Source organism: Rhea americana, unplaced genomic scaffold, assembly GCF_003343005.1.
Source record: "Rhea americana isolate MKP2758 unplaced genomic scaffold, rheAme1 scaffold_44, whole genome shotgun sequence".
NCBI classification, from domain to species: Eukaryota; Metazoa; Chordata; class Aves; order Rheiformes; family Rheidae; genus Rhea; species Rhea americana.
The window spans coordinates 5,629,482-5,655,202 of record NW_028186579.1 but is presented as its reverse complement, the minus strand read 5'-3'; the positions used below and the strand labels follow the sequence as shown (position 1 = coordinate 5,655,202).

Below are 25,721 nucleotides of genomic sequence, written 5' to 3'. Positions count from 1 at the left end.
CTGAGAAGCAGATGTATTTCAGTCTTGAGTAAATCAAGATCTGTAAATACAGGCAGCTTTATGTAAATTTGAAAGGTGTATTTAGATACTGTTGGATTAGAATTCTTACACAAATGTAAAATGAGAAGGAACAGATACAAAATATTTTTTTTCCCCTTTCTAGTTCCAACCTGTAGACCAGAAAACTGACTCCTTTGACTTCACGGCTAACGTTACCCTCAGCTGTCCAACTCAGGTAAATATCCCCACACTGTGGAAGCCAGGTATCAGCTGCCTGTGGTTGTGCTTGCTGCAGAGAGCAGGGATTGGGTGTCTGGAACAAGTCTGTTGAAAAAAAATTCCCACTCTGCTTAACTCTGTGTGAGCAGGTGCTCTGGTTCACCTGGTCTTTGACTGTGCAGATAATACTGATTGATAGCGTGCTGATTTGTGTGTTTTCAGTCGTAGCAGAYGCTTTGTTTTGCTACGTGTGTTAGTCCCGAGGCAAATAATGGAATATTCTGAGTGATCTTTCTGATTAGAATGAATGGGGCACCACAGCAGCCCTGAAAATCCCAGCATTTGTTCTATCTTGAATTAGTGGTAGGGGGAGTTTCCTATCCTCATCTGTAACTGAGATGCTTTAGACTCTCYGGAAACTGCTTCTACATTTATAAATCAAAACTGCTGAATTGGCAGGATAGTCGATAGATATCAGCATGTGAAAATGACCATGGCAGATGATGGTAATTGAATCCTTTTCTTCAGTGAAGATCCCAAAGAACTGAACAGACTAGGGCATAGAGCTGTACTCTCAGATCTGAAGACAGTCTCTCAGGTTGTACAAGGGGGTTTTGTCCATATGTCCATTGTATGGGAAAAGGGAGATCTGATGAGTTATTAATCAGCATGTTTCAGAAGTTCTCAGATTCACTTAAATTAATCCTACTTTATTTCATGCCCTCCCCCCCCCCCCAGGAGCTTTAATTTAGCAAATTTTTCGGTGCCAAATAATGTGGATTTTTATATTTCTTTCCTTTCACCCAATTCCATTCAAAAATGCCAGTGCTGCTGAGAAATAGCCACAAAGTTTTATATCCCTTGCAAAGAATATATAGCCATTATTTTCAGAAATGGTAAGCCTGCACTACTTCAAAAAACTCATCGATAGTAATCACAGTAGCTTTCCCTACTCGGAAGGCTCTGAGGTAAAGCCTATAAAATAAAGGTATAAAGCAACAGAATAGGCTGCTTCCAGGGAATTCTACCTTATCTGTTACTAAAAGGAGTACTAAATGATTTCAGATTCTGACACCCACAAATTCCTTCCATTGTTCCGTAGTTTCTCACAATTTTAATTTCGTACTTGGGGTGTTTGTGTCCATGGAAATACAGAATGTGCCACAGTGTAAGGGTCCAYAGGGCCAAGAAAAATTATTTGTATTGAGACAGCTTAAAGTAGGATAAAAGCCTATAAATAAAGGGGCTGAGGTACTTCCAATCAATTAAATATAATTTCTGATCCTAGTATTTTGTAATACCTCCTCATGCAACCGGAGTTGCTCATATCTGAGATCAGTGGGCATCCTAGTGAAGACTTTCAGCCCATAAAATGTACATATCTCTATGAACTAATGTTGCAAGAGTAGGGGACAGAAATAACCACGCAATTTGTACAGCCTCTCTTCAGGGGAAAAGTGAGCCATGCAGAATTTAGTATTCCTTTCTCCTCTTCTGACACCCGCAGATCCACCCAGGTTTCTCCAGCCTTTGYATCAGGGTGCCTTTTGGAAGGACTAGACATCTAATCAAGTCTAAGTAATCTGTGGAAGAGTTAAGAGGTCTGAATGTCTGGCATGTGTCATTTTTACTGTAATGTACTAAACAAAAATCTCACTTCTGAATTTTAAGGTTTCAAAATCTAGACACCTATTTTGCAGCTTAGATATTACTAATTATGCTCTCTTTTCTTTTTGGTGACATCCTATCTTGATGTCATTTGGTTTGGCTGTGCCATGTATTCATTACCTAATTAGTAACAAATAATTCTTACTTTTTTTTCTTCTTTCAGCAAAACATACCCTTCCTGGGAACTTACAGGAATAGGAACTACACGTACTCAGCTGTGGATCCCACTAACAGACCAATTGAGGTAATAGTTGCATCTTTCACTTGGTATTATAGAAACTGTGCAAAACTGTCCCTGTGTTCGAACGTCTCCCTGAGTTTATAAATGAGATCACGTATTATCAGTTTTCAGATACAAAAGTCACTCCTACATTGCATTTCTTCCTGTCAAACTCTTCTTTTTCCTAAAAGCCGTATAAAATCATTTGTATCAATCAGTGCAAAACTGTACTCAACAGTAAGTCATCTGGGACACATCACTATATCAAAAGCTAAGCTGCTCATAACAAAGGGAAGAGGATTTAGGGCCATGAGCCCCCAAAYGATCTGGGGAACTTCATGTCCTACTTCCATGCAATCAAGTAAGCTTAACCTGTAGAGGGCAGTCACTGGTATGTGTTGGACAGGTTTCCAGAAGCAAAGGAAGCGGTAGGGGTTCACTGGCAGGGATCCATCCTTGCAGGGAGGCTTTCACTTTCCATCATTAGGAGGAACTGGCACAGGGGAGACAAAAACAAACTGCAGAAACACACTTTACATAGGACTTGAAGAAAAGGGCTTCAACTTACTCATAATAAATGGCTGCAGGCATGCAGAATTCCTGCAAACGAATTTAGGGTGTTTTGGTGTTAAAAGTAGCTGGAGATGGCTGTCAAAACAGTCTGGGCTAGCTGGGCACAMTGAGGGTCTTTAGTGCCTAGCAAAATTGTGAAATCCTTTCTGTGCCTTGAGGGTTACGAAGAGCAACATGTAATATTCTTTCAGCAAGCCGCAGTCTGCAGTGTTCGAGTGGGATTTTTATCTGTAGGCAGGAGTTACACTTTTAAAAACTCTTACTGTTGAGATTCTGTGAAAATGATAAAGGAGAGACACGGTAGACAGTAAAGTTTCCTTTCTCATCTAAAAATAAGTGCAGCTTTCCATTCTAGGCTCTCGAAGCAGCTTTTAGCTAAATGGCTGATTGTACAGCCTCTTACATTGTGTTATATATGAGAACCTTTTTGACTTTATTTTATTTTTTCTTTTAATGCTAACCTCATGAGACTCTCACACTTCCTGAAGACCATTGGTCTGCGTAGCTTTTGTCTGAATGATCAAATCGTGCAATCATAGAATAATTCAGGTTGGAAAGAACCTCAGGAGATCCCTGTTCCAACTTCTGGCTCAAAGCAGGGTGGGCAGATATCTCTGCTCTTACAGGGGACTGCCCATTGCAAGAATTACAGTTTTTGCCCCACTACATTTTCAGCTAATATTGTTGCTGTCATTATGAAAGAGCATAGGTAGTACATTCATCAGCTACCACTGTGAGCAACCAGGATGTTTCTGCAGCATTTGATTGACTCAGCTTCATCATTGGTGGAGTAAACATAATAGTTATGAGATCATAGGCAAATATATAGTAAAATGTAWTTACTGAAGCTGATTAGAGGCTGACAGCTCTGTTTATCTGAAACTTCTGAGGCTTCAAATTTTTTTAATTTTTATGTTAAGTGAAAGCCAGGTATTTTTGAAATTTTCCAAGAAGAGGTTTCTGACAAGATATGTGGAAAATAATAATAATATTGTTTAACATAGCTTTGCAGGGTTTCTTGTTGTTGTTGTTGTTGTTACTTGTTTTTTAAATCTGAGGTCTCTTCAGATCAGAGCAGGACTTCAAARCTGGAGCCCCCACCTCCTAGGTCAAGAACATAATCTCCAGGCAGTGAAGAGATTAAAAATTATCCTCTTTATAAAACTTAGTCAGGGGTGATATATCTAGGTGAAATGTTTAACTTTAGAAAATGGTATGTTTCAGCTAGAAAATTTCACCAAAGACAATTAATGTTTGGACAGCATTCCGCAAAGAAAAGGGAAGGACTGCTGAGCTACGTAGCACCAAACTGGCACATACATCTTGGTTTTTGTTTTGCTCTTAGTTGTACAATTCAACTACATAAATATTCCATATAATCTTTTAACAATAAAGTGACCAGGCTTCTTGTTTGTCACTTCAGAATTGGGGCAGTGACCTGCAGTGTTCTGAACAGACTTTCTCCAGATCTGTCCCGACATCAGGTGAGAAAGAACTTGTAAGCTGAAATCACAAATAGGAAAGATTTCTCCTTTTAATTTTAAAACCAGTAACATCTTGAAACTGCAAATCCTACATGGAAAGGAAACAATAAAGGCTGATGTGTTTAGCAGCATAGCATGAAAGTCTGTCTGGCCGTACACAGCAAATTCTGCAGCCCGGCAGATGTGTTCTCTGTGGATACATGTGACCGTACAGCAATATGATTAAAATCTCCTAGGAAAATTAGTGGCTCAGCAAGTTTGACCTACCTGGCGAACCCGCTGTGGTAAGTGGCGCAGCAGGTGTGCTGTGCATAATTGGAAGGCTCTGCAAGAGTATAGCTAATGGGAAGTATTGATCTATGGTCCAAACCTTAAAACCAATTAAAAGAGAATGAATGTATGCATCTCTAAATGTATCTAATCTGTTTTCATTTCTTCCTAAGGTGACATGTGGAAAGCTGTTTTAAGGTCCATTTATTTTCTTGTTAGTTGAGGATATCATTGCAAGCAAATTGCRGGAGTTTATGCCTGTCTGCTATGGATATGCCATAGTTTATGCCTTCTATAGATAATCTTTTTGAGGCTTATTCTCCCTAAAAGTCTGTAAAAGTATCATCAGGTTGGAACTGAAGATTTGGATCTTTATTTTGATGAGCAGCATTTTGTCAGTCATCAATAATTCTGCCTTTTTTTTTCCTGCTCTGTTTTAGTACATGAGCTGCGGCCTGTTGACATCAAAGTCATAGGAGCACTGGGAGATTCCCTGACTGTGAGTATTGCTGTATTCCTCCGTTTAAAATGAGAGGAAAAAAAAAGTCATTCTCCACCTGTTGTCATGTCAGGTATCAYAGCATGCAAATTGTTTTGACTTGGCAATGCAGAACTCATCCACCTGTGTCCCTTTGCAAAAGAAATAGCTAGCCTGAAGGGATTGAGTGATGCTGGCAGTTGTGTAATCCAGTAATGAATAGCTCAGGCCAAAGCAGAAATAGGATCACATTCTGTATTGCACAGAGGTTTGTTTCATGTGTCTTTGAAAAGAAGAGTGTCCATCTTTAAGGAATAATCAAACAATTGGCAAATTTCATGCAATGGGAAATGTTGATGAGGATTCCTGTGGAAATAACCGATTGCAGAATGGAGTGTTCCTCATTTAAGATAATTCTGACATTCAGTATTTCAGAATTTTGCTTTCAAATGTTGCTTCCTGGGTTAGGCAGCTTCCAATTAAAACTCTGATATATTTTAKGTGCCAAGAAAATGTGAACCAGAATGAAAAAGGATAGACACAGAAAAGAAAGGCAATGAAAAAGAATAGCAGGGAGTATTGCAGATCTGCACTGAAGTTCTTTGAGGAAAAAGTTTCAGAATTACACAGCAGTACTGAATTGTTCTGGCATGGGATGAAAGCAAATATTGGTGTCAACAGTTCTGATGAGCTGTAACTCCTGAGCAAAACCAATGCTTGTTCTAGCAGCTTCAGCTCCTGTAGAGTTCAGAGGGAATTGAAGGGACTGAGGCCCTCAAATGATCAGGCTTATCTACAGGCAGGTGTGCATGTCTCCCCCTCCTCATCAGCTCTGATAACTGATTTTATGTGACCTGAAATAATCCTGGCTTTGCCCCCTACTGAGCTTTGAGCTTTTCTTAGAAGACCTCGGCAATGACCCTGTAAGCCTCCCTCCTATCAATTGCCACAACTCTTAAAATTAATTGCTYGACTTCCTCCTGCCAGTGCACACGTCTTTTCTACATTTTTACTCTCTTGGCACATGAAACACCTGAGAGCGCCAGAGTCATCAGGACCAAGCCGATACCTGAGGTCCTTGTCTCAACACCTGAGTTGAGACCGCTCTGAGTGACACACAGCTGCAGTTTTTCATGCTGTTCTTGGCAGTTGCATCTGGCACTTGCCACAGCAATGTGACTGGGATTTTTGTTAAGGGATGTAGTGGTACTGATGGGGCAGAAATTAACAGGTCCCACAAGAGCCCTAAATGCAGTCAGTGTTTATGGCTGAATTTGGACTGTGGCTTTTGAAGAGTAAAAAATGAGGTGAAACCACTAATAAACTATAAAGCTCCAGAAGAACTCATTTTTGTGATGACTGTCCTGAATGCATGTCAGAGTGCTGACCTTGCTAGAGGTTTAAAAAAAGAAAAATTCCTATTTCTTTCCTGTGAGCCTTTGAGTTACTCAGATCCATCACCTCTGTCTTTTGTTCTGATGGCTTTTCTTTATTAAAAGAAAAGATATTTAAGTTCACACTGCAGGAAGACTACTCTCAGTCTATATGAAGTTGGAGATTAATGAAACGTTGAACAATTCAGTCATGCCACTGGCTGGAATGCATCTGTTTTTGACTTCTCAGCACCAGTGCACAGTGAAAACAATAGATTTGCCGACACGCTTATCAGTATGGGCCAAAAAAAAAAAAAAATCCTGCCTATACTTTGTCAAGTTGGTGTGTTAGACTAGCAGACTGGGTCCAGCAGAGAAAAGTGGACTTTAAACCAAAGATTTGTTTTTGCGGAAGATTGAAAACCAGCTCCTCTACTGATTTATTTACAGCTAAAAGGCTGGGAATTTTTCATCATTTCCCCTCCCTCCTTCCCCAGCTTTGTCTCAGAAATGCCAGAATGAAGCATTTTCCATCATAAAAATTCAAAAAAGAACAAAGTTGTTGATATTAATGTGAGTCCCTGTGGGTTGCTGAAGTAACTTTATTAGCGTAGTAATTCCAAAGCCATAATTTCTTGATCTTATAGTCTGAAGCTCTGTGGCTGGACCGCATCTTTTCTCATACCTCATGATCTATTATCTAGATGAGCTGCTCTTTCATGTGAGAAGTCCGTGAATTTGAACCAGAGGATACGTAGGGTTGCTTAGGGGCCTAGTGTGTTGGTGAATCAGGATATGGAGCATGTGAGCCCCAAAGAAATAATTGAAAAGCTTCACTGGATGCAGGGTAATGTTAACAAAATGCTTTCAGCACTTTGAAATCACAATATCTATCTTACCTCAGCTTGTAGCATTTTTTTTATTTAGTATTTTATAAACAATTCTTCCCATCCTTTCCAGACTGCAGTAGGAGCCCAAGCAACAGACCCACAAGGAAACTGGAGGGGACTTTCCTGGAGGTAAAAACACTCTGGTATTTTTGTCCACAAATATAGTTAGAAGTGTGAGTCACCTGGTTGTGTAGTCACATACCTGAGAAAATGAGAATGAGCTGTCCCAGATAAGGGTTTGCTGCCACAGTTGTAGCAACTAAATTCTACTCCTACAAATCGACGCCTTCCTAGAGGAAGTAAGYGTGGTTAAGAGCAACTGTTGCTGGGTGTAGCTTGGTGGAGGAAGGAAGAGAGGAAAGAAGAGCTGCTTGTCAAGGCTGGAAGAGAGTGATTTTTGCAGGAGGTGTTCTTGACTGCTGCCAGTGCTATCCCGTGTCCCAGTCAGTCAGCATTAGATTATTAATATGAGAGATTTCAGCCTCCTGCTAGCCCCTCTGGAGATGATTCAAAATATTGCTGATACTGTGATTATCTACTGCCATATCTAAAGACAGAGATTATGAATATGTGTGTGGATTGGCCTGAACATGGTGAGAGCACTACATGTATATTAAAAAAAAAAAAAGTCCCATACTTCATAGCTAGGTTTATTTGAAGGCAATTGCAAAGCAAAGACAATCAGACAATATGTGTCTGGGTGGGTCTAAACCTCAATGTCCATGCTGGAGTGGAAGGAAACTGCCTGCTTTATATGGGCAGAAGTATATGGAAAAGCACATGCATGTATATACTCTTTCCTGCATTCTTTTTTCTTCTTCCCACCCGTGTATATGCAGAGATAGGCATGTTTAGGAGAGGTATCGGCTATGCACACAGACACATAGACAAGTTTAAATGATAGATGATTTAATGATTAATGATAATGATAAATGATAGAAGCAGAGGGGTTTTTTATAGTCTATATTGCAGGATCCCAGATTGCTGGTTAATGTGCATTTAATGCAATCTCTCTGCTATCCACACAAGTGTAGTTGCAGCAAGGTCACATGGAGCAACTTTGAGGAAATACGGAGGGGTGGGTTTTTTTTTTGGGGGGGGGAGGCAGGGGGAGGAAGGGATTGTTTTATAATGATAGGCATCCCAGTACGTGTATACGAGAAAGGTCTACACCTGGTATTTCTGCCAGCATTTTCTATTGCTAGGCTGGAGTCATAGCATCTGTCATGGCAGCTTGATTTAATCCAAAATCTCCTTTCAGTACTTTCCCTGAATTCTTACTTGTGTTATGGTTTATCTGCTTAGTCCTGTTCAAGGTTTGTCTTTTTTTTTTTTTTTTTCTTCCTTGGCTGATACAGCAGCAACATATGGTGACGATAAGACAGATGGTTGCAGGATTAGTCTTACTTAGTGCTTCTGCTCTTTCCCTTTGTAGTATTGGAGGTGACGAGGCCCTGGAGACTCGGACTACCTTACCCAGTGAGTATCCTGGAAAACTAATATGAGGAAAGGGAAAGGCATGTATTACTCCAAAAGTAGTCCAGGCAGATGCTAGGACACATCTGGAAATGGTCACGCTTTCCTTGCAAACAGTGGGGGAAGCCTGTCTATTATGGATACAAGCGTTATGGATCCATCTGAGTCACAGCTGCATCACAGACTGACCTTATTAGCTACAAACTTGATTCAGCTCCTCCACACTACAGGATCTGCATGTAATCGTAACATCCTTTTTGATGGGTTTGATGAGGAGCAAATGTTCTGAAGGTGATAGAAGTTCATGGCAGATCTGCCCCCACTTTATTTTGTTTTGTGCTTTCCAATGACTGATTGTAATGGTTGTGGGCAAATGAAGGGTTGTGAAGCAATTAGTGGTCCATCTAGAGAAGGCTGTTGACAAGGTTATGGTTCCTCCCAATGATTTCAAGTTGCTAAATTGCACTGAAAAAATCTAAAAATACTATAATTTCTTGTCCTCGTGTTCTGTGTAACCAGTTGCTGTAGTTGCCATGGAAACTGTAAGTGGTCAGTGTGACCATAAATTAGAGGGCATTTGGTTCACAACAGTTCATCTATTTGTAGATGATCCATGATCCATGCTGTGAAGCAGTCTGACAATACCTGTCATTGTTGGTTATAAAATTTGTTACACTTTGTCTTGTACCACACACATCTCTGTGTCTAAAGAAGAATAAAAGGCACATTTTATTACGTACACAGCATTGTAAATATGACTCTATAAAGATGCAGTAGCCTTAACTGTGTTCAGACATCACTCATGAGGGTTTCAATGAAATCTCTAAATATGAATAAAACTTCACTACTTTGCAACAAATATGGGTAGCTGGAGAAGCGGGAGGCAGATCTCTGTGTTCAGAGCATCTGAATTAAGGGATGTATTAAGGGAAGTAGCCATCATCACTCCAGCACTCATATTCAAGAGTGGTGAATTTCTTGAGACACGTGACTTTCCAGGTCTGCCAGACCTGGCTCCTGGGAGCCCATTGAGAGAAATAATGGCAACGCCTAAGTTTGTACAGTATCTAGAGCATCCAAGGCAGATGGATCACTTAAGATCACAGTGAATCAGGGGAAAGCCCAGGCCTGTGTTTTCACCGCAAGATTGGCTTGCACTTCTGTGGGAAGCAATATGCTGTTTGTTATACTGTGGATGGCTAAACACCACGTCTTCTCCTCCTCTTAAGATATCTTGAAAAAATTCAATCCAAACCTCTTTGGCTTCTCCACTGGCAACACTAAGGAAACGGCTGGATTCAACGCAGCGGAGGGAGGCGCCAAAGCACTGTAAGCATGATCACAACCGAGGAAGGGCAAAGCGGGGTGAGAACTGATGGGCTGGCAGATTATCTTTGAGCTGCATGTTCAGGTTCAGTTAATACTGATGATCTTCTTGTATTGTGCATGTTTCTGTGCTTTGACTGTTGTTTTTTTAATGCAATATTTGGGGAATTTCTTTGTATCTTTTTCTAAATTCGAGGTGGAGAAACTTTTGACTTCTGCCCAGAAYTTCCAAGCCACTGCTTTAATGATAATATGTTTCTAAGTCTATCAGTACTTTTTTCATTGTCAGGCTATGTCCATAATCAGACAAAATTCATGGTCATCTCAGTTATTTCTTGATTTCTGGGACATGTGCCTCAAATTATCAAATAGAAGCCCACTGCTATCCTAACTGCATTAAAAACTGCCCCTTTTGCAGTGCAAAGCAGAAGAATAGAATGAGTGGTTGGGAATTAATTTCTTTCACTCTTGAAGAAAAACTGCTAATCTGAGAGCTAAAATACGTGAGAGCTTCTGTTGCATGTGCTGTACCTGTTCTGTGGATGCTTGTGGAGTTTGTTTCCAAGAACTTGTATGACAGCCTTAACCGTCATTACATTTACCACAAGAGAGTTTCAGGGTAGCTAGCAAAGCCTGTGTGGTTATGCAATGCTTCATGGACATACTGAGCAAAGACTCAGGGCAATCAGTATGGCTCTGGGAGTGTGAATGACATAGCCACATCTGTGTAGCTACTAGAGAGAGACAGGGCTTGTTGGGTCAAGTACAATCTCATGCTAGCATATCAGGTTTCCACTTGGTACCTCAGCATGATTTGTGCTTCACTCCATGGATGTTTTGTCCTGCTCAGAGACAGGCTGGGACTCTCCAGCCTGACAGCTCCACAGTGGAAGTGATGTCCTCCAGCTCAAGGACAAGCCATGGGAATTTAAGGCCAGATCAAGAAAGCTTAGCTTGTTTAGGTGCTTAGCTTATGTGTAAGCATCAAACTCCCTCACTGGATTTTAAAGGGAGTTTTGCAACTAAATRACTCTGTGCGTCTAGGGCTAAGTGTTTTTCTCCAAACAAAAAGCATTTAAGCAAATTCTAAAATGGGAAATATTCATCCCAGTTGCCTGCCACTTGGCAGCCATCCTAGCTGAAGCCCTTTCAGGTCAGATTATTCACTTGTGCAGCTGCTGCTGCTCTTAGTCCCTGTTTRTTTGCTCCCCCTTTCGTGGCATAGTTTTCCGTGTACTGATTTCTGCTGTTCCTAARGATCCCTGAAAGGAGGAGTGGGAGAGCAGGAAGATAATGCACTTTCAGACCATACATCTAAAATGCTTCTCTCCTCTCTGTAGCAATATGTCATCCCAAGCACGTGAATTGGTGGAGCTAATGAGAAGCAGCTCGGTAAGTGGATTACTCCTCTGAGCCTTCAGGTTGGGAACTTGAGCCACCCCTCGATGATCCTGTGGGCTCTGGTAGATAACTGTAACTGATGGGAYATTTGAGTAGTAGAGAGTGCTTTATAGATGTAAGAAAAATCAGTGGTTTTGTCTCTGGTGCGCTTCCCAATGTGAAAGTGCAATGGATTAGTTGCTACCATTAGATTATAATTTACCTATATAAATCCATGTAGGTAGCATACAAACACATATGGAAAGGGATAAAGCGAAGACTRATTTAATGTGTGATTCATCCAGGGGTTGTAAGAAGCATAGTGGGGAGGAGGGGGAGATGTGAAGACTAAGGAGCTCATAGGACCATACAGGTAAGCAGCGGCCTTTGAAAGTGGAAGTCATAAAGACCGAGTGCAAAGTTGCTGAAGTAGGGGCCTAGTGACTGACATGAATTATGCTATTTACTCTTTGCGTTTGGGTCTGGGGAATGGTGATGCTATAAAGGCAGACTGAAGCCCTTCCAGGACATCTCTGAAATTCTGGTTCTTAACTGGCAAGTAATAATCATTGGCCAGGATACTTGGGKGTAGGGGATGAATCCCTGTGATGGTACAAGCTTTTAGGGAATTGGTAAGGGATCTACTGTCCTGGAAACAGTCTACTCTTCCCGCATCAGCGAGGGCTGCAAAAGGAACCGAAAGTGCTACTCCACTTTCAACATAGTGACCACTGCTGCAAGTTGGGTCAAGAGGTGGGAAACATGGAAGAAAACTGAGGTGGCTCTCCACCAAGTATTGGCTGAATTTATCCGAGCGGGTGGCTGTCTGGGTGTGAGCTGTTGGGTCAGGGACGGTGCTGTGTAAGGGAGTRGGAGTGCCTGGGTGCTCCTTGGCACAGGCTGAATGGGAAAGGAAGGTACTGAATGAGCAGGATTTGTCACAGCATGTGTCTCCCTGTGCCAGCGTGCTCGGCGGATGCTGCATGCTAGCCCCACTGTCAGTTACTCTGCATTACTGACCCTTTGGTAGGGTGAGGGGAGCTGGCACTGGAAGCCCTGGGTCCTGATTAAAATAGGAGGTAGTGCTAGAGCTTTGTTTTATTCCTTGTTTTTTATGAGTAGGGGAAAGTCCCTGCTGCACTTCGCCTCTTGCAAAAGGCTTTCTGAGCAAAGCCTGAGGTTAAGGAGGAGAATTCAGACCTGCGGGTGATTCCCATGCCCTTCCTCTATTTGTGGGCTCCTCTCGCAGATGTTTATTATGTAAATGCACCACTCCAAAAATAGTTGCCTTTGATTCCTTTCTTTGTACTGAACGTTACAAAATGTTTTGACGAGTTCCAGCTCTCGGCAGCTCCTATTGTTAGCTGCAGTGACGTGGATGCTGCAGCTGTCCTTATATGAGCTCGCTGAAGTCACCAGCCTCCTGGACTCTTCTATTTTAATCCAGCTGCCTGTCCCCTGGGGCACCCATCTCCCCTCCTGGCAGTCAGGGTAATACTTGCTCAGCTGGCAGCYGTCCCCAGCATCTCCAGCTCCACCGCTCCCACGAGTCACTCCTGAATCCACTCCCTGCCCCTGCTCGCTGCCGGCCGTGCCTGGCAAATCTCGCCTGTCCATCCCCATCTAAAATGGCTAAAACCTATTCTGGCATGTATCTCCCCACTTAGCTACCTTGACAATTTTTGTCTACTGCAGGGGGTTTCTTTGTGAAGGAAAAAGTGAATTGTGGCCAGGCTAGCAGTTCACATCTTTTCCTCAGACAGTTTTCTTCTGCCTTCTTAGCTCAAAGCCTCCTTTCTGCTGTTCTGACCTGCTGCCTGCAGCCCATTTAGCCCTAGCTGTAAATGTTACCTCTGTGTGACTAAGCAATTCTGAGCTGGTAGGACATTGCAATCTGATTATTTTATGTGCCGCTAGAAAATTAACTTCAAAGAGGACTGGAAGCTGATCACTGTCTTTGTTGGAGGCAACGACCTGTGTCAGTACTGCTTGGACAAGGTTTGTATCTCTGAATTAGGCATGCTAGTCTGGGCACTTGGCAGGGGACCAGCCTGGGAAATGGAGCCTTTCTCTCTTTTGGTCAGCCAAAGCTCCTCTTTGTCTAAAAAGCACTTAGAGCTGCTGTTCCTTTCATCTGAATTGTACCAGAAAGGAACGCACAGCTTTTAATATTGGGGTACCGTAGCTCTGGACCAATGCATTATTTAAGAGCCAGCGATCTGTGCCACACTGAACAAAACGCAGTATAAACTGAAGAGATCGCTCAGTCTAACTAGACAGAGCGATCAAGACAGTATGGTGTCCTGTGCATGTTGTTAGAGAGACATGGGTGAGGTTTTATTCTGGAAAGTGTCTCCATACAAAAATTATTGGAGATGCCTGGTTATTGCCTCAGAATTGACACCAAATGAAATACATCAGTTTCTAGTGAAAAAGATGGCCTAGCTATCAGCGGTCATCCCCTCTAGAAAGGATCCCATAGCACAGGCTGAGGGCCTGGACCCCAGCCCATGGAAATGACAGGTATTGCTCTGTCAGTTTTGCTCTTTTTTCCCTTTAGAGGACGCTAACTCACATCTGCACCTCTACAATCACCCTCACAAAGTTTGCCCTAGAGTTTTGAGGGGCCTGACTGCCTCCATCTCCACTTCCCTAAACTGGCAGTTTAAAAAAAAGTATCACTGTGTTCATAAACCAAATACCTCTGGCCTGAGCCCCGTGAAAGACATCACGAAATCTGGAGGTGTGATTTATGGAGTTGTTCATCAGGGAAAGACTCTGCCAAGAAMGATTATAAACTGGGGTGGTGGGGGATGGTTCTACAGAAATTAAGGGAATGTATTAGTTATGTGGAAAAAAAAACATTATATAACCTCTGTGTGTGCAGCAATAAATCTCTTGATCCAAAAAATATCATCTGTGTCATCAGAGACAAAAAGGAACATCAAGTCAGTGTATCTGCTCATGGGGCTCTTTGTTCAGATAAAGCAGTTAAACTCCTGGGTTAYTGAAAGGAGATTGATATGATCTTCTTTTTTTTTTTTATTATTACACAGGAAACCTATTCTGTACAAAAGTATATAAAGCACCTTCAGGACACTTTGGATATTTTCTATGAGGAGGTAAGGCTTTAAGATACTTTAGCAAGCTAAGTTCCTGGCGAGCACGGTGACGYTTTTCTCACCTCGGACAGGCTGTCAGTGATTGTGTTTCATCCAAGGTCATCTTCCAAATAGCTGCAGTTGTAATGCGGCACTGAGGAGTAGTCTAACGACCTGAGAAAGTGGGCTGCTGTTTCAGAAAAAATGTGTTTCAGCTAGTTTGTATGAGCAGCCACTCATCTTTTGGCTGACATCCACTATGTGCCTCCCTAATCCCCTCTCCTCACCTTTATACGCTATCCTTGCATGTGCCATTGGTTGCAGTCAGAGCATTTTTGCACTCACTCTCCAACCTATGGATGGCACTTCTCTCCTGCTTTGTAGTGGTATCATGTTCGCTGACTCGGTATGACTGTTTATAATAATCCCTGCAGCTCCCGAGAGTCTTCGTCAACATGGTGGAGATACTTGAGATTTCTGGACTGCGTCAGATAGCAGCAAGCTCTTCAGGGTGTAGCATATCAGAAGTGTAAGTGAGCAGAACAGATCTTCACCTTTCAACGTACCTTTTCTGGGGATCACTAAACTGCTGCTACAGTAGGACATCCACACCAGGCTTTTCAGGCTGCTTTCGTTGCTGCCTTTAAATGAATGCATTAGTTCCCATCAACTTACTGTTACTTCTTCCAATACTCTGGCTAAAAGGCATGTGCCTGTAGATACCAGTCTAAGTCATCACTTTTCTTCTCAGCTCTAAGGCAGCATGTCACAGCACAAGTCACTACTGGACTTCAAAGCCTGTTCAACTAGCCGTTCCGGGCTCAGCAATAGAGGCTGGCATCCCTGACGTCTCTGCTTACATCCAGTCTGYGTAACCTATGGTGCAGGCTGGGCTACGTACGGCAGAATGCAGAACCGGGAGCTGCTTTTCACACCCGAGGGAGGAGACCAAAATCTTAACTCCAAGATTGAGAGACATGATTTAGAGAGCAGTAGTGACTTCACAGGAGTCAGTGTGGACACAAAAAAAGCTTGTTAGTCTAACAGAAAGGTCTAACAAAGACCAGCGGCTGGAAGCTGATGCCTAGTGAAGTTAGGTACACGTTTCATAATAAAAGCAATTAACTACTGGAACACACTAGAAAGGAAAATAGTGAATCCACAGTCTTGTTTGATGTCTTAATTCCAGTCCTTTTTCACAGTATACATTTCAGTCAAGCAGACATTGTTACTCCTGTATCAGGGGATAATAGAATGAAGTCAGATTTCATRAACGTTTGTCTTTTCTGTCTTTAAACTCTCAGATTTCTGAGATTCTGCTGTAAGCAGAATAGATTTTTTTTTTAATTCTAACATGTCATTTACCACAATATATACTTTGTTCCTGACTTCCCAAAGTTTCGAATCCTGCAGCTCTTACTGGCTTTACCTATACACATATGAATAGGGATATTTTTCTGAAATAKCTGTCCTTCTCCATCTGAGCTTTTGAGCACTTGTTCTGAGCTTCTTGAAACCAACATGTTGCTAAAGAACTACAAAGACTGTTCCATGTTAAATTTTAATTTTAGTATTTCTTTCTCTGAAGGAATGTTTGCCCATGTTTCCTAACCCCCAAGGAAAACTCTTCTGAACTGCAAGAAATGAGAAGAGTTAACAGAGATTTTCAGGTAACACCTTAATTCTGTAATAGATCATCTTCACCTGTGCCTCCATTTACTCTTTTAACTACTTCCCTCACTTCTGTTTTTCTCATGCGTACCCTTAGCAGTACAGATAGGGGTGATTAAGTGTGGCTACAGTCTGAAACCTTACCCAGCTACCTGGTTAGCAGCAGTACAAGTCTTTCCATGCTGCYTTATTATTTGACCTCAGTTCTGAGCTGGAGGCAGATTGAGACAGCTTCTGTTTCCAGTTGCTATTTGGACAGCTGAAAAGGAGTTACTGACAATGTCTGTTTTGTTATGTATTTTCATTCATTGTGAATCCGATGAATAGTTCAAATGAATTAATGTGTCACTACAAGGATGACAAATTACCTTGCGTCAGCTGTTTTGTGGTAACTCTTAGTGAAGAAAACAAACTGAACTAACCTGATATTCCTTTCTTTTGCCACAAGCTGAGAGCGTGTGCTCTTGTCATGGATCAGCTTGTAATCTGATAGTAACTTTTCATAGCCTACACCAGAAGATTCACTTCAATTTAGCAAAAGCTATAAATAGCTATTGGAGCAGAAGGCTGTTCCATCATTATTCTTATGAACATAGGAATTGCCATATCAGATCAAATTATGTTCTCTAGTTCACCCTTCTGTTTCCAGCAGAGGATGTTGCCTGATGAGTCTGACAATGCTCAAAAAATTCCTCTTAGAAAATACTCGTATAAACCTACCACGTTTCTTACTGGAGGGAGTGGAGTTAGGAATATTTTTGTGACCAGAAACATGACTCTTTATACCCGTAAGCTGCCATGTGTTAATAACGGGATGGGGATGTTCTCATTATCCCCCTGAATGTCCATGGCCATAATTAAAAAAAAAAAAAAAAAAAAAAAAAAAAAWGTAGCAGCTGATTTTTCAGTGCTTGTTTTATTTTACTTTGGAAATACATTTGCTTTTTCAGAAAGGTGTACTTAATGTCTCAGGTTGGTGGCACTCTGAACTCAGTTGTCACTTCTAAAAAGTTGGACCTTATTCCTTTTTTTAATTCTCTGTAAACTTTAAATCTTGTTGCAATTGTGTAGCACTGATTTTATAAGATATGAAGTGTGTTTAAAAAAATGATCATCTTTACATTTCAGATGAATTATCCTAGCCTCTTTGCACTTTCCTCATGAAAAATCTCTCTATGAACCAGATTTATTTTCTTTGCCATTCTCTGGAGTGCTTTACACTATTCAGCTGGATTTATAATTTATGGTTGACTACACTGAGAGGAGTAAAATATGCATGTTTTTGTGATTGTTGACAAAAGTTAGATGAACCCTGCAAGTTACTTTTCTGGTTTTGGCCATGCAATTCCACACAGGTTGAAGCCTTACAGATGGTCAACAGTGGTCGATATGAACAGCGTGAGGACTTTGCAGTTGTCATGCAACCATTTTTCCGAAACACCTTTGTGCCCCTGGATAGCGTGAGTCCTATTTCTTTTTGCTCATAATTCAAGGACCAATATTTTGATTTATCTAAGTTAGTAAGATCTATGAGACCAGGACTGGGTCTTCTCTCTGCATAGTCTAGCAGTACARAGTGGAGCCTGCAGTAAGAGTAACAGAGGAAAAAATTGGAAAGACCTTAATTCCTGTGAATTAACATGGCTTTGGGAAACATTCAAAGTGTGCATGCATTAAATAAAAGCACTTTGTGGCTTAAACTAGATCGTATGTTAGTTCCCCTTTTGGTTCCCTTGTTGCCTGCATATGGGACTGGGACCAGCATATGCCAGAATTTCCTTCTAATGTAGGTTATGAAATGCATTCAGGTGTTCTTCACATGGAGACCAGATCACTCACTGGAAAATGCTATATGCCTGGTTTATCCCAGCATAGAAATAGGAAGCATCTTTGGAAGCTAAAGGCTGGTTCTCTTGTTCTTGAGCCTTAGCAATTTGTACTTTGTGTAGTTGGGAATATGAAGATTAATCATGAATCCTAGTTCAATGCACCCAGTTGTGCATAACCCTTTTGCCATATCATCACCATTGTGTTCTGGCACTTCAAGTCCACTGACGAGTTTACCATTTTGACAGTGATAAGGTAAGTTTTCCCAAAGAGAGGCATTTGCCACAGCTGGATAAGCCCACAATTTTGAACATTCACCTGAAATACAGCACAAATTTAAAAACCTGAAAGATTATAAGCCCCAGGCTGAGCTATAGAAACTTAACAAGCAAAAATAAGCATCGGGTTTCCTACCAGTTCTTTGCAAGGTGGGCTTATGGGTCACTGGCAGTGTCCATGTAAGAGCTATGACTGTCAGTTTAATGGCAAGTTGAGTTTTGGTATGGAAACTGCTTTTTGAGGTTGAGCAGACTGCATTATGCTGAAGGTCTCAATGCAATACGCAGCTTGCAGTTAGATGGTACTTAAGTTTATGTATAGTGTCAAAATAAGAATATATCACCTATAAGGAGATTCCCAAATTATGAAGGAGATATGCCAAGTACAGTGTATGTTTATATGTAGTATGTCATATATCAAAATTTAATAAGTTCTGAGAAAAGTATTTTGCTTTTTGTTGCAGAATGGAAAGCCAGATCTGAGTTTCTTTTCTGTGGATTGCTTTCATTTCAGTGAAAGAGGCTATGCTGAGATGGCTATAGCTCTCTGGAATAATATGGTAAGAGATTATGGAATAAATTCTTATGCATTTGTGGTAGGAGTTCCCCACAAAAAATCATTAGAAAGGTGTCCAAAGTAGAACAGTGAGGAGTAAAATGAGTCAGCTAATAGGAGGGGGAATCCTGAGCTCTAAGAAGAGGTCCCGCTCAGGTTGCTTTGTTTGGCAGCACAGTCCAAAGCAATCATGTTGTATGAAACASTATAAGCCTTTGCTTATTCAAGATGAGCAATCCCGAGAGTCTCATGAGTTCTGAAGAAAAATTCCCTTCTGATTTGGCAAATGTTTTGCATTGAATCAAATTCAATCTTGTTAAAYATTCAATTCTGTAGGTTTCCTAAAAATGCCCATGTTGAATTAGCTTGTCCTTCTACAATGAATTGTTAGATTTATAAGGAGAACGCACGTGATTAAATTTTTGCTGCCATTAATAACATGGACATGTTGTACAACTCACTGTTGTATCTGAGGCAATTCTAGTAGAGTCATTGAAACCAATGGGGAGCATCTAGGCTTCCTCTGCAGGCACATTTCTTCTGTCATTCTGGGGGGAAATGATAGCTTTTGAATAGTGCTGGCAGAGTATGKAAAGGGCATGTGATGAACTTAGTTACTCCAAGGCTCCAGTCACTTCTAGAGCAATATAGCTTCCCACAGTGGAAGGAATACTATGGCATTTTTATGCTGCAGTGACATTTCTTCCTATTGTCTCATAGCCACCGGTTCCCAAACACACTGTGTGAGCATAGATCCTGTATCCTGGTTTATACAAGAAATGGACATAAATGGAGGCAAATTGATAYTCAATTTAGTAAAAAGCTTGAGTGAAACAAGAAACTTGCAGGATCCTTAGAGTGAACYTGAGCTCAAGGATTGGGAAATCCAGGGCAGAAACCCATACAGTTGCTCAGTTGTCCCATGTGACAGGACAAGAGGCAATGGGCAGAAATTGAAGCACAGGAAGTTCCGCCTGACCGTGAGGGGGAATTTCTTCACTGTGAGAGTGACGGAGCACTGGCACAGGTTGCCCAGAGAGGTTGTGGAGTCTCCTTCTCTGGAGATGTTCAAGGCCACCTGGATGCAACCCTGTCTACCATGCTCTAGGTGACCCTGCTTGAGCGGGGGGGGGGATGGGGAAGGGGTTGGACTAGATGATCTCCAGAGGTCCCTTCCAACCTTACTGATTCTATGATAACATAYGAGCTGAGGGCCAGGTTTATAGGAAGCAATAGATGTACAGTGTATGCACTTGCACTAAACCATTGATTTGGGCACACACAGCAAATCTGCCTGTTTTCCAGTGTCAGGCTTCACTCTCTGGGATTTCAGATGCCAGCAGCCTGATAGGCTTTATTGTGCAGTAGGGCTAACAGTGGCCCAAGAACCCCAAACAGAGGTAAAAAAACATTCAAATTGTGCATGGCTGTAGGTTCCAAGAAGAAGAAGAAGAACTTGTACCTGGGCATATGGTAGCTTTAAGTTGGGTTTTTGTTGCCACATGATGTTTCTRCTGGCCATTACTCATTCCTGAATCATGATCAGTCCTTTCTCTGCCACCCTAGTTTTATTCTGTCCAGGCTGTCACTCATTTCCTACACACAGAGGAATGTTGACGTAAAGCCTTCTACTGGGGTGGTGGGAACCAGATTCTTATTAAYGTAAAGCAAAACTATTCCACTTCAACAGAGCTCTGTTGATCTCTGTTAACTGAAGCTTTGGCTGTTTATTATTTAAATCTGGTTCTCGTAACACATCTCTGTTTCACTCACCATCCTTGTACAGAGAGGTTGTGCAAGCTTACTCTAAGGCCGTATTGTTTTCTCGTTCACTGAAAAGCTCAGCGGGCTGTAGGCTCGTGGCCAAATGACATGGATTCACATTAGTGCATATAAAGGGCCAGACTGTGCCTGGCTGTTGAGTGGGCATGCAGGGATGGGGATGGCTTAAGGGGCCTCTCTCTCCCTGTGATGTTCTTTGCCCTGTCTGCCTCATGCACAGCAAAACACTCTCTGAAGTCAGAAGGTCCTGTTGTCTTAAGGAGCTCCAGTGGCTTCAAATCCATTTCTTCAGGCCACTGACCTGGGAGAAGAGCACATAGACAGAGCTTTTAGCTTGTGTTCTGTCTCCATGTTTGCTGCAAGGCTCTGTAGGAGCTGCATGCTCTTTTCCTCTAAAAATTGTCCTTTACACAGGTGGACTCGAGGATGCAGTTATCCTCAAAGCTCAGAAGCTAATGCTTCTGAGGCAGAGATTGCATAGAGATGAAGTGAATACTACTGGCTACAGAATTTTGCACCTTATTGTTGTCTGGGCTCCATGCCAGACTCCTTACCAAGTGCTTTGGCACCGAAAGTATTACAATTATCTACAAATAACCAGTTGGACTGCATACAGAACACTGTAGGATACAAGCTACATAGCTTACAAATAATAACATCAGAATTGTGGCTGTTCCCTTTAAGATACAGTAAAACTACCAAATTCAATCTTCTCAACATTTGCCTGCAGGTAGGCCAAATGTTTAAGACTTCTATGCAACGTTTGCCTTTTTACAATAGCAGAACTCCATGACAATTGGCAAAACTTTTAGAATCAGTGGCTTTGCTTCTCCTCTTTTCCACATTTGTTAACTTTCTTTCCTTCCATACTTATATATTTTTTTAATATGAAAAATGCTACCTTCCACATCGCATCTTGATTCATTGCTYTCATTTTGTTTTCAGTGTGTACTTCCACTTTTTATCACGAAACTATAGAGAAAAAGTATTCCTTCTGTTTCCATATGGGAATCTTATTAGTAGAATTTCTTTTTTTCTCCGCCCTGTGTTTGGTTTCTTGAGGTRTTGCTTCTCTTCCGCATACAGCTGACACTTTAATCTCTTGAGGACAGTAAATGCCTGCATAGATAACAGCAGAAGCAACAGCACTGCTTTGCATTGTATTCCCAGAAGTGCTGGATGACAATTCTGCTATTCTCTATAGACCAGTCCTGAAATCTTTACTTCAGGCATGTTCATACACAGTTATAAACACTTCAGTTAACATGACTGAGCAAGCTTTTGCTTGTTAGCAGAGTATGTGCACTCATAGCCAACCACAAATGCTATGGCATTAGCCTGGATGTATTTTATTCTGTGTTTGAAATATGCTCAGGGTGAGCCTGTGGTCAGTTAGTGCAGCTTAGTTGATAATATAAAAGGGTCTATTTAACTCTATTCTGTCTATCTGGTAAACATAGCCTTAGCTAACCTGGGAATTTCTTGTCTGTGTGAAGACTGCAAAGCTTGGTACTATCTTGTGCAAGCCCTGTAACTCTATCATTTCTGAAGCTGCCTCCAGCACAGTGTCATCTACTTTACCATGCTAACATGATTAACATCTGCCACGTTTTGTTCCTAATGGCTTATTCTGTCATTTGGGATGTGTGTGAGGGAAAGGGTGGTGGAAGAAGAAAACTAGGTGTGTACTGAACTGCTTTGTTTTAGCAGAATGTTTAATGTATGTGGTATTCAGAGTTATTTTCTCCTGCACTTGGCTCAAAAAGAAAGGCTTCCCATGCCCCTCACTCCTAAGGAGCTTTCCAGCAGACAGTCCATCAGATTCTCTGTGTCTTTGGTTCATGAGTGTTAAAATGTTTGGAAACTTTCCTGTGATCTTCCTTCTCCCACACTTCTTCATTCCTCCAAGCATCAAAATATTAGATAAGAAGTTGTAACTACCGAAGTCTGAAGAGTTTGAGGAGGCAAACTTCATGTTTGCTATTGCTTTTCTCTACTTCAGCTGGAGCCAGTTGGTGAGAAGCAGAGTTACAACAACTTTACCCATGACAGATCAAAGCTCAAGTGTCCAACTCTAGTAAGTAAAGACCAAGACGCCCATACTCTCCTTTGAACCACTTTTGTTTTTCTCCTGTCTTTCTTTTTGGTAATCTTCATTAAAAGAATATCTTTTTGAAGGTTTTAGACTGCAAAAATATCCTCCTGTTCTGTAACAGGAGATCATATGGGAGGTCTTCAGGAAAATCTACTTAAGATTTAATGCAGAAAAAATCATCTTCCCAATAGTGGCAAACCACTCTTGCGAGCCAGTTTTAACTAGTCTACATGTTTCCATTTGGCTATCTGCAGCAAACACATTGGGAATTGATTCAGAACCACTGCTGGTTCTGAAACGGTTCCTCTTTTGTTCTTCTAAGAACTTTCAAGGCCGTAAGACAAAAAGTGGTCTTTAATTCTTTGGGCTAAAATAGACAGAAGGGAGAAATGATTGATAATTTGGCTAAAGACTGACGTTTCTTTGGGAAGGGGTGCTGGCTTGTTGTCTGAATGCTGCCTGTTGAGTTTTTCTGTGGTCAGTAAAACCCTTTGATCTCCCTTTGTAGGAGAACCCCTTTCTTTTCACAGTAAGAAACAGTGGATTCAGGAATTCAGCTCCCAACTCAGAGAAAACCAAAACTTCAGTCCCCTACTGGGCTGTCATTGTGGCAGCAATAGCTGGCATGCTGGCGGGTTCTCTGTTCATCTGGGTTGTGTCAGTAAGAAGAGCCAAGAAATGCCGACATGAGACGGACACAGCAATGGATTTGAAATCAACATCTCTGTAAGCCCTGAAGCRAGTGCAACAAATATCTGTCTCCATTGAGGTTGCTCTGGCGTTATGCAGAAAGCAGCCCTTCCCCCCCCCCAAAAAAAAGCAAACAAAAAAAATCAACAGTCATGCATTCAGTTTGCAGCTGCTCCGCAAGCAAAATTGTTTTCTTGAAAATATTAATGCTGACCATGATTTTTTGGGCCCAATATCTTAATCAATCAGAAACATACTATAACATAAACTTCTGCAGATCAATCACATGGAGGAAGAAATTGAAAGCATTAAAGCTTTCTTCGTTCTAGGATAGATTTTTCTATTTCATGAGAATTACGCAGGGTGTCAGTTGCTCATGTGAAATGAGGAAATTTGTTCATGCATCTTACTTGCACATCTGCCCCTTTTTCTTATGAAACACTGGATATAAAATGTTTGAAAAAGTCCATGATTATCACCTTGTATTCCTCAAAGCAAGGTAAGTAGGGTGAGATGGAAAAAAAAAAAAAAAAGGCACGATTTTATACATTAAATTCCAGCAAGACCATTGAGTTAGAAATGCTCAGGTCATTTTACACTGGCCGTGGCAAGATCTTCAAGCCAGCTTCTGAGCAACCTAGAACATCCACATGGCATCGATACTGCAGTGCTGGGCAGGAATACTGACTTGGACTCTGGGCGCTATCTATCTGGGAGTAGAATGAAGCTGTGCCCCGCTCACAGCTTCTTCCCTGTGACTAAATAGCCTGGGGTAGTCCAGTGTCATCTTGGCCATGGCTAGACTGCAGCTAGTTCCAGAGTGACACTTCAGGAATTTCTGCATAAGCATGCAGTTCTGGGATCTAAAGTGTAAGGTAGCTGACTGGCAACCTAAACTGACTAACCCTTCTCGCAGAACTTGTAGCATTTTTAGGACCCTCAGGTTGGAGCATCCATGGTTGTTCTCCAGGAAGAATTTGTTGAGTTCTTTCAAAATTCCAATCAGGAATCTGGAAAAGATCTTTCCTGAAAATTAGACATTCCTTGTCTTATACTTGCAGATTGATGGAGGTTCTCTGTGATATTGTTTTCCATATCATTGTAATTTCTTTTGTTAAACATTTTAATAAATATTGTGTGCTTTTTTTCTATTTGAAACCAAAGTGTGCTTTGTTCCAGTGTAATTTTTGTGAGGCATGCAACATTTTCAGTCCAGAAATGCAGTGAGCTGAAAATTAAATGGTTTTAGGGAAAACACTGTTATGGGGATCCTAAATCTACTCATTACACACAGAGAAGSTGTTCAGACTCTACCATTCTTCCATTTCTGTCTTTGCTGGAGGGGGGAAAAGAAAAGAGGGTGTGTGTGTGTAAAATGCATAAATGTTACAGTCAGGTATTAGGAACTGTAGTTGTATTGGCATTCATTTGATCTGGTCTCACAGCTTGGGTTATTCTAGTAGATTTTTTGTTCGCTTAAATGTTATTCAGAGATGCATGTTCAAGTTTCATAATGAGCTCTTTATGCACCCCCAYTGGGAAATACTTGGAATGCAAAACAGAGGCACCTGAGTGCAACTTTGGCCATCTCAACAGCCCATCTCTCCTGCTCTTTCTGTCGCTATTTCTGTCTAGGTCACCAACCATCTATCTGATATCCCCACTGTTGACATTTGTTTAGCTGAGTAAATGGAAGCAAACAGAGCTTCAAAAATGTAATGCAGGAGATGAGATTTACCATGCCCTACTCTAGTCTGCTCATTCCTTACCTCAGACGCACTGTAAAATATCATCCTCACTGGATCTTATCAATGTGTATAAGTACCTGCAGGGAGGGTGTCAAGGGGATGGGGATAAACWCTTTTCATGTGAAAGGACAAGAGGCAATGGGCAGAAAYTGAAGCACAGCAAGTTCSGCCTGAMCGTGAGGGGGAAATTCTTCACTGTGAGAGTGACGGAGCACTGGCACAGGTTGCCCAGAGAAGTTGTGGTGTCTCCTTCTCTGGAGATCTTCAAGGCCTGCCTGGATGCAACCCTGTCTAACATGCTCTAGGTGACCCTACTTGAACAGGGGGTGGGGGTGGGGGAGAGGTGTTGGACTAGATGATCTCCAGAGGTCCCTTCCAACCTCAACCATTCTGTGATTCTGTGAAGTATCCTGCTAYGCAATAAAATGAATGTCAATCACAGTCCATCGCTGACAGCTGGCATCAGGGTAGCACCCTGGAGAGGCATCTAAATTAAGGACTGAAKGGAGGGAGGGAGGGGGCAAGGGGGATTTTTGTCCCAGATTTTCTAATAGGTGTACAGCAGCACGTAAAACAGCAGAAGTACTTGAAGGAAAAGCTAGCTAGCAAGAGTGAA

General features: G+C 41.6%; 1 protein-coding gene across 1 annotated transcript in view; it reads left to right on the top strand.

Annotated features, from left to right (window-relative positions):
- The window catches only part of PLB1 (phospholipase B1), an 83,547-nt gene extending 60,080 nt beyond the window's left edge, over positions 1–23,467 (top strand). Inside the window, exons 43-58 of the mRNA XM_085315788.1 lie at positions 164–235; positions 2,051–2,131; positions 4,104–4,164; positions 4,875–4,933; positions 7,246–7,304; positions 8,611–8,654; positions 9,881–9,980; positions 11,318–11,369; positions 13,275–13,355; positions 14,414–14,479; positions 14,893–14,987; positions 16,047–16,128; positions 17,485–17,589; positions 18,699–18,794; positions 22,575–22,649; positions 23,176–23,467. Of these exons, the coding sequence (XP_085171914.1) occupies positions 164–235; positions 2,051–2,131; positions 4,104–4,164; positions 4,875–4,933; positions 7,246–7,304; positions 8,611–8,654; positions 9,881–9,980; positions 11,318–11,369; positions 13,275–13,355; positions 14,414–14,479; positions 14,893–14,987; positions 16,047–16,128; positions 17,485–17,589; positions 18,699–18,794; positions 22,575–22,649; positions 23,176–23,397 (1,350 nt within the window). The 3' untranslated portion in view covers positions 23,398–23,467. The remainder of the gene's footprint in view (positions 1–163; positions 236–2,050; positions 2,132–4,103; positions 4,165–4,874; positions 4,934–7,245; positions 7,305–8,610; positions 8,655–9,880; positions 9,981–11,317; positions 11,370–13,274; positions 13,356–14,413; positions 14,480–14,892; positions 14,988–16,046; positions 16,129–17,484; positions 17,590–18,698; positions 18,795–22,574; positions 22,650–23,175) is intronic.
- The last annotated feature ends 2,254 nt before the right edge of the window (positions 23,468–25,721 follow it).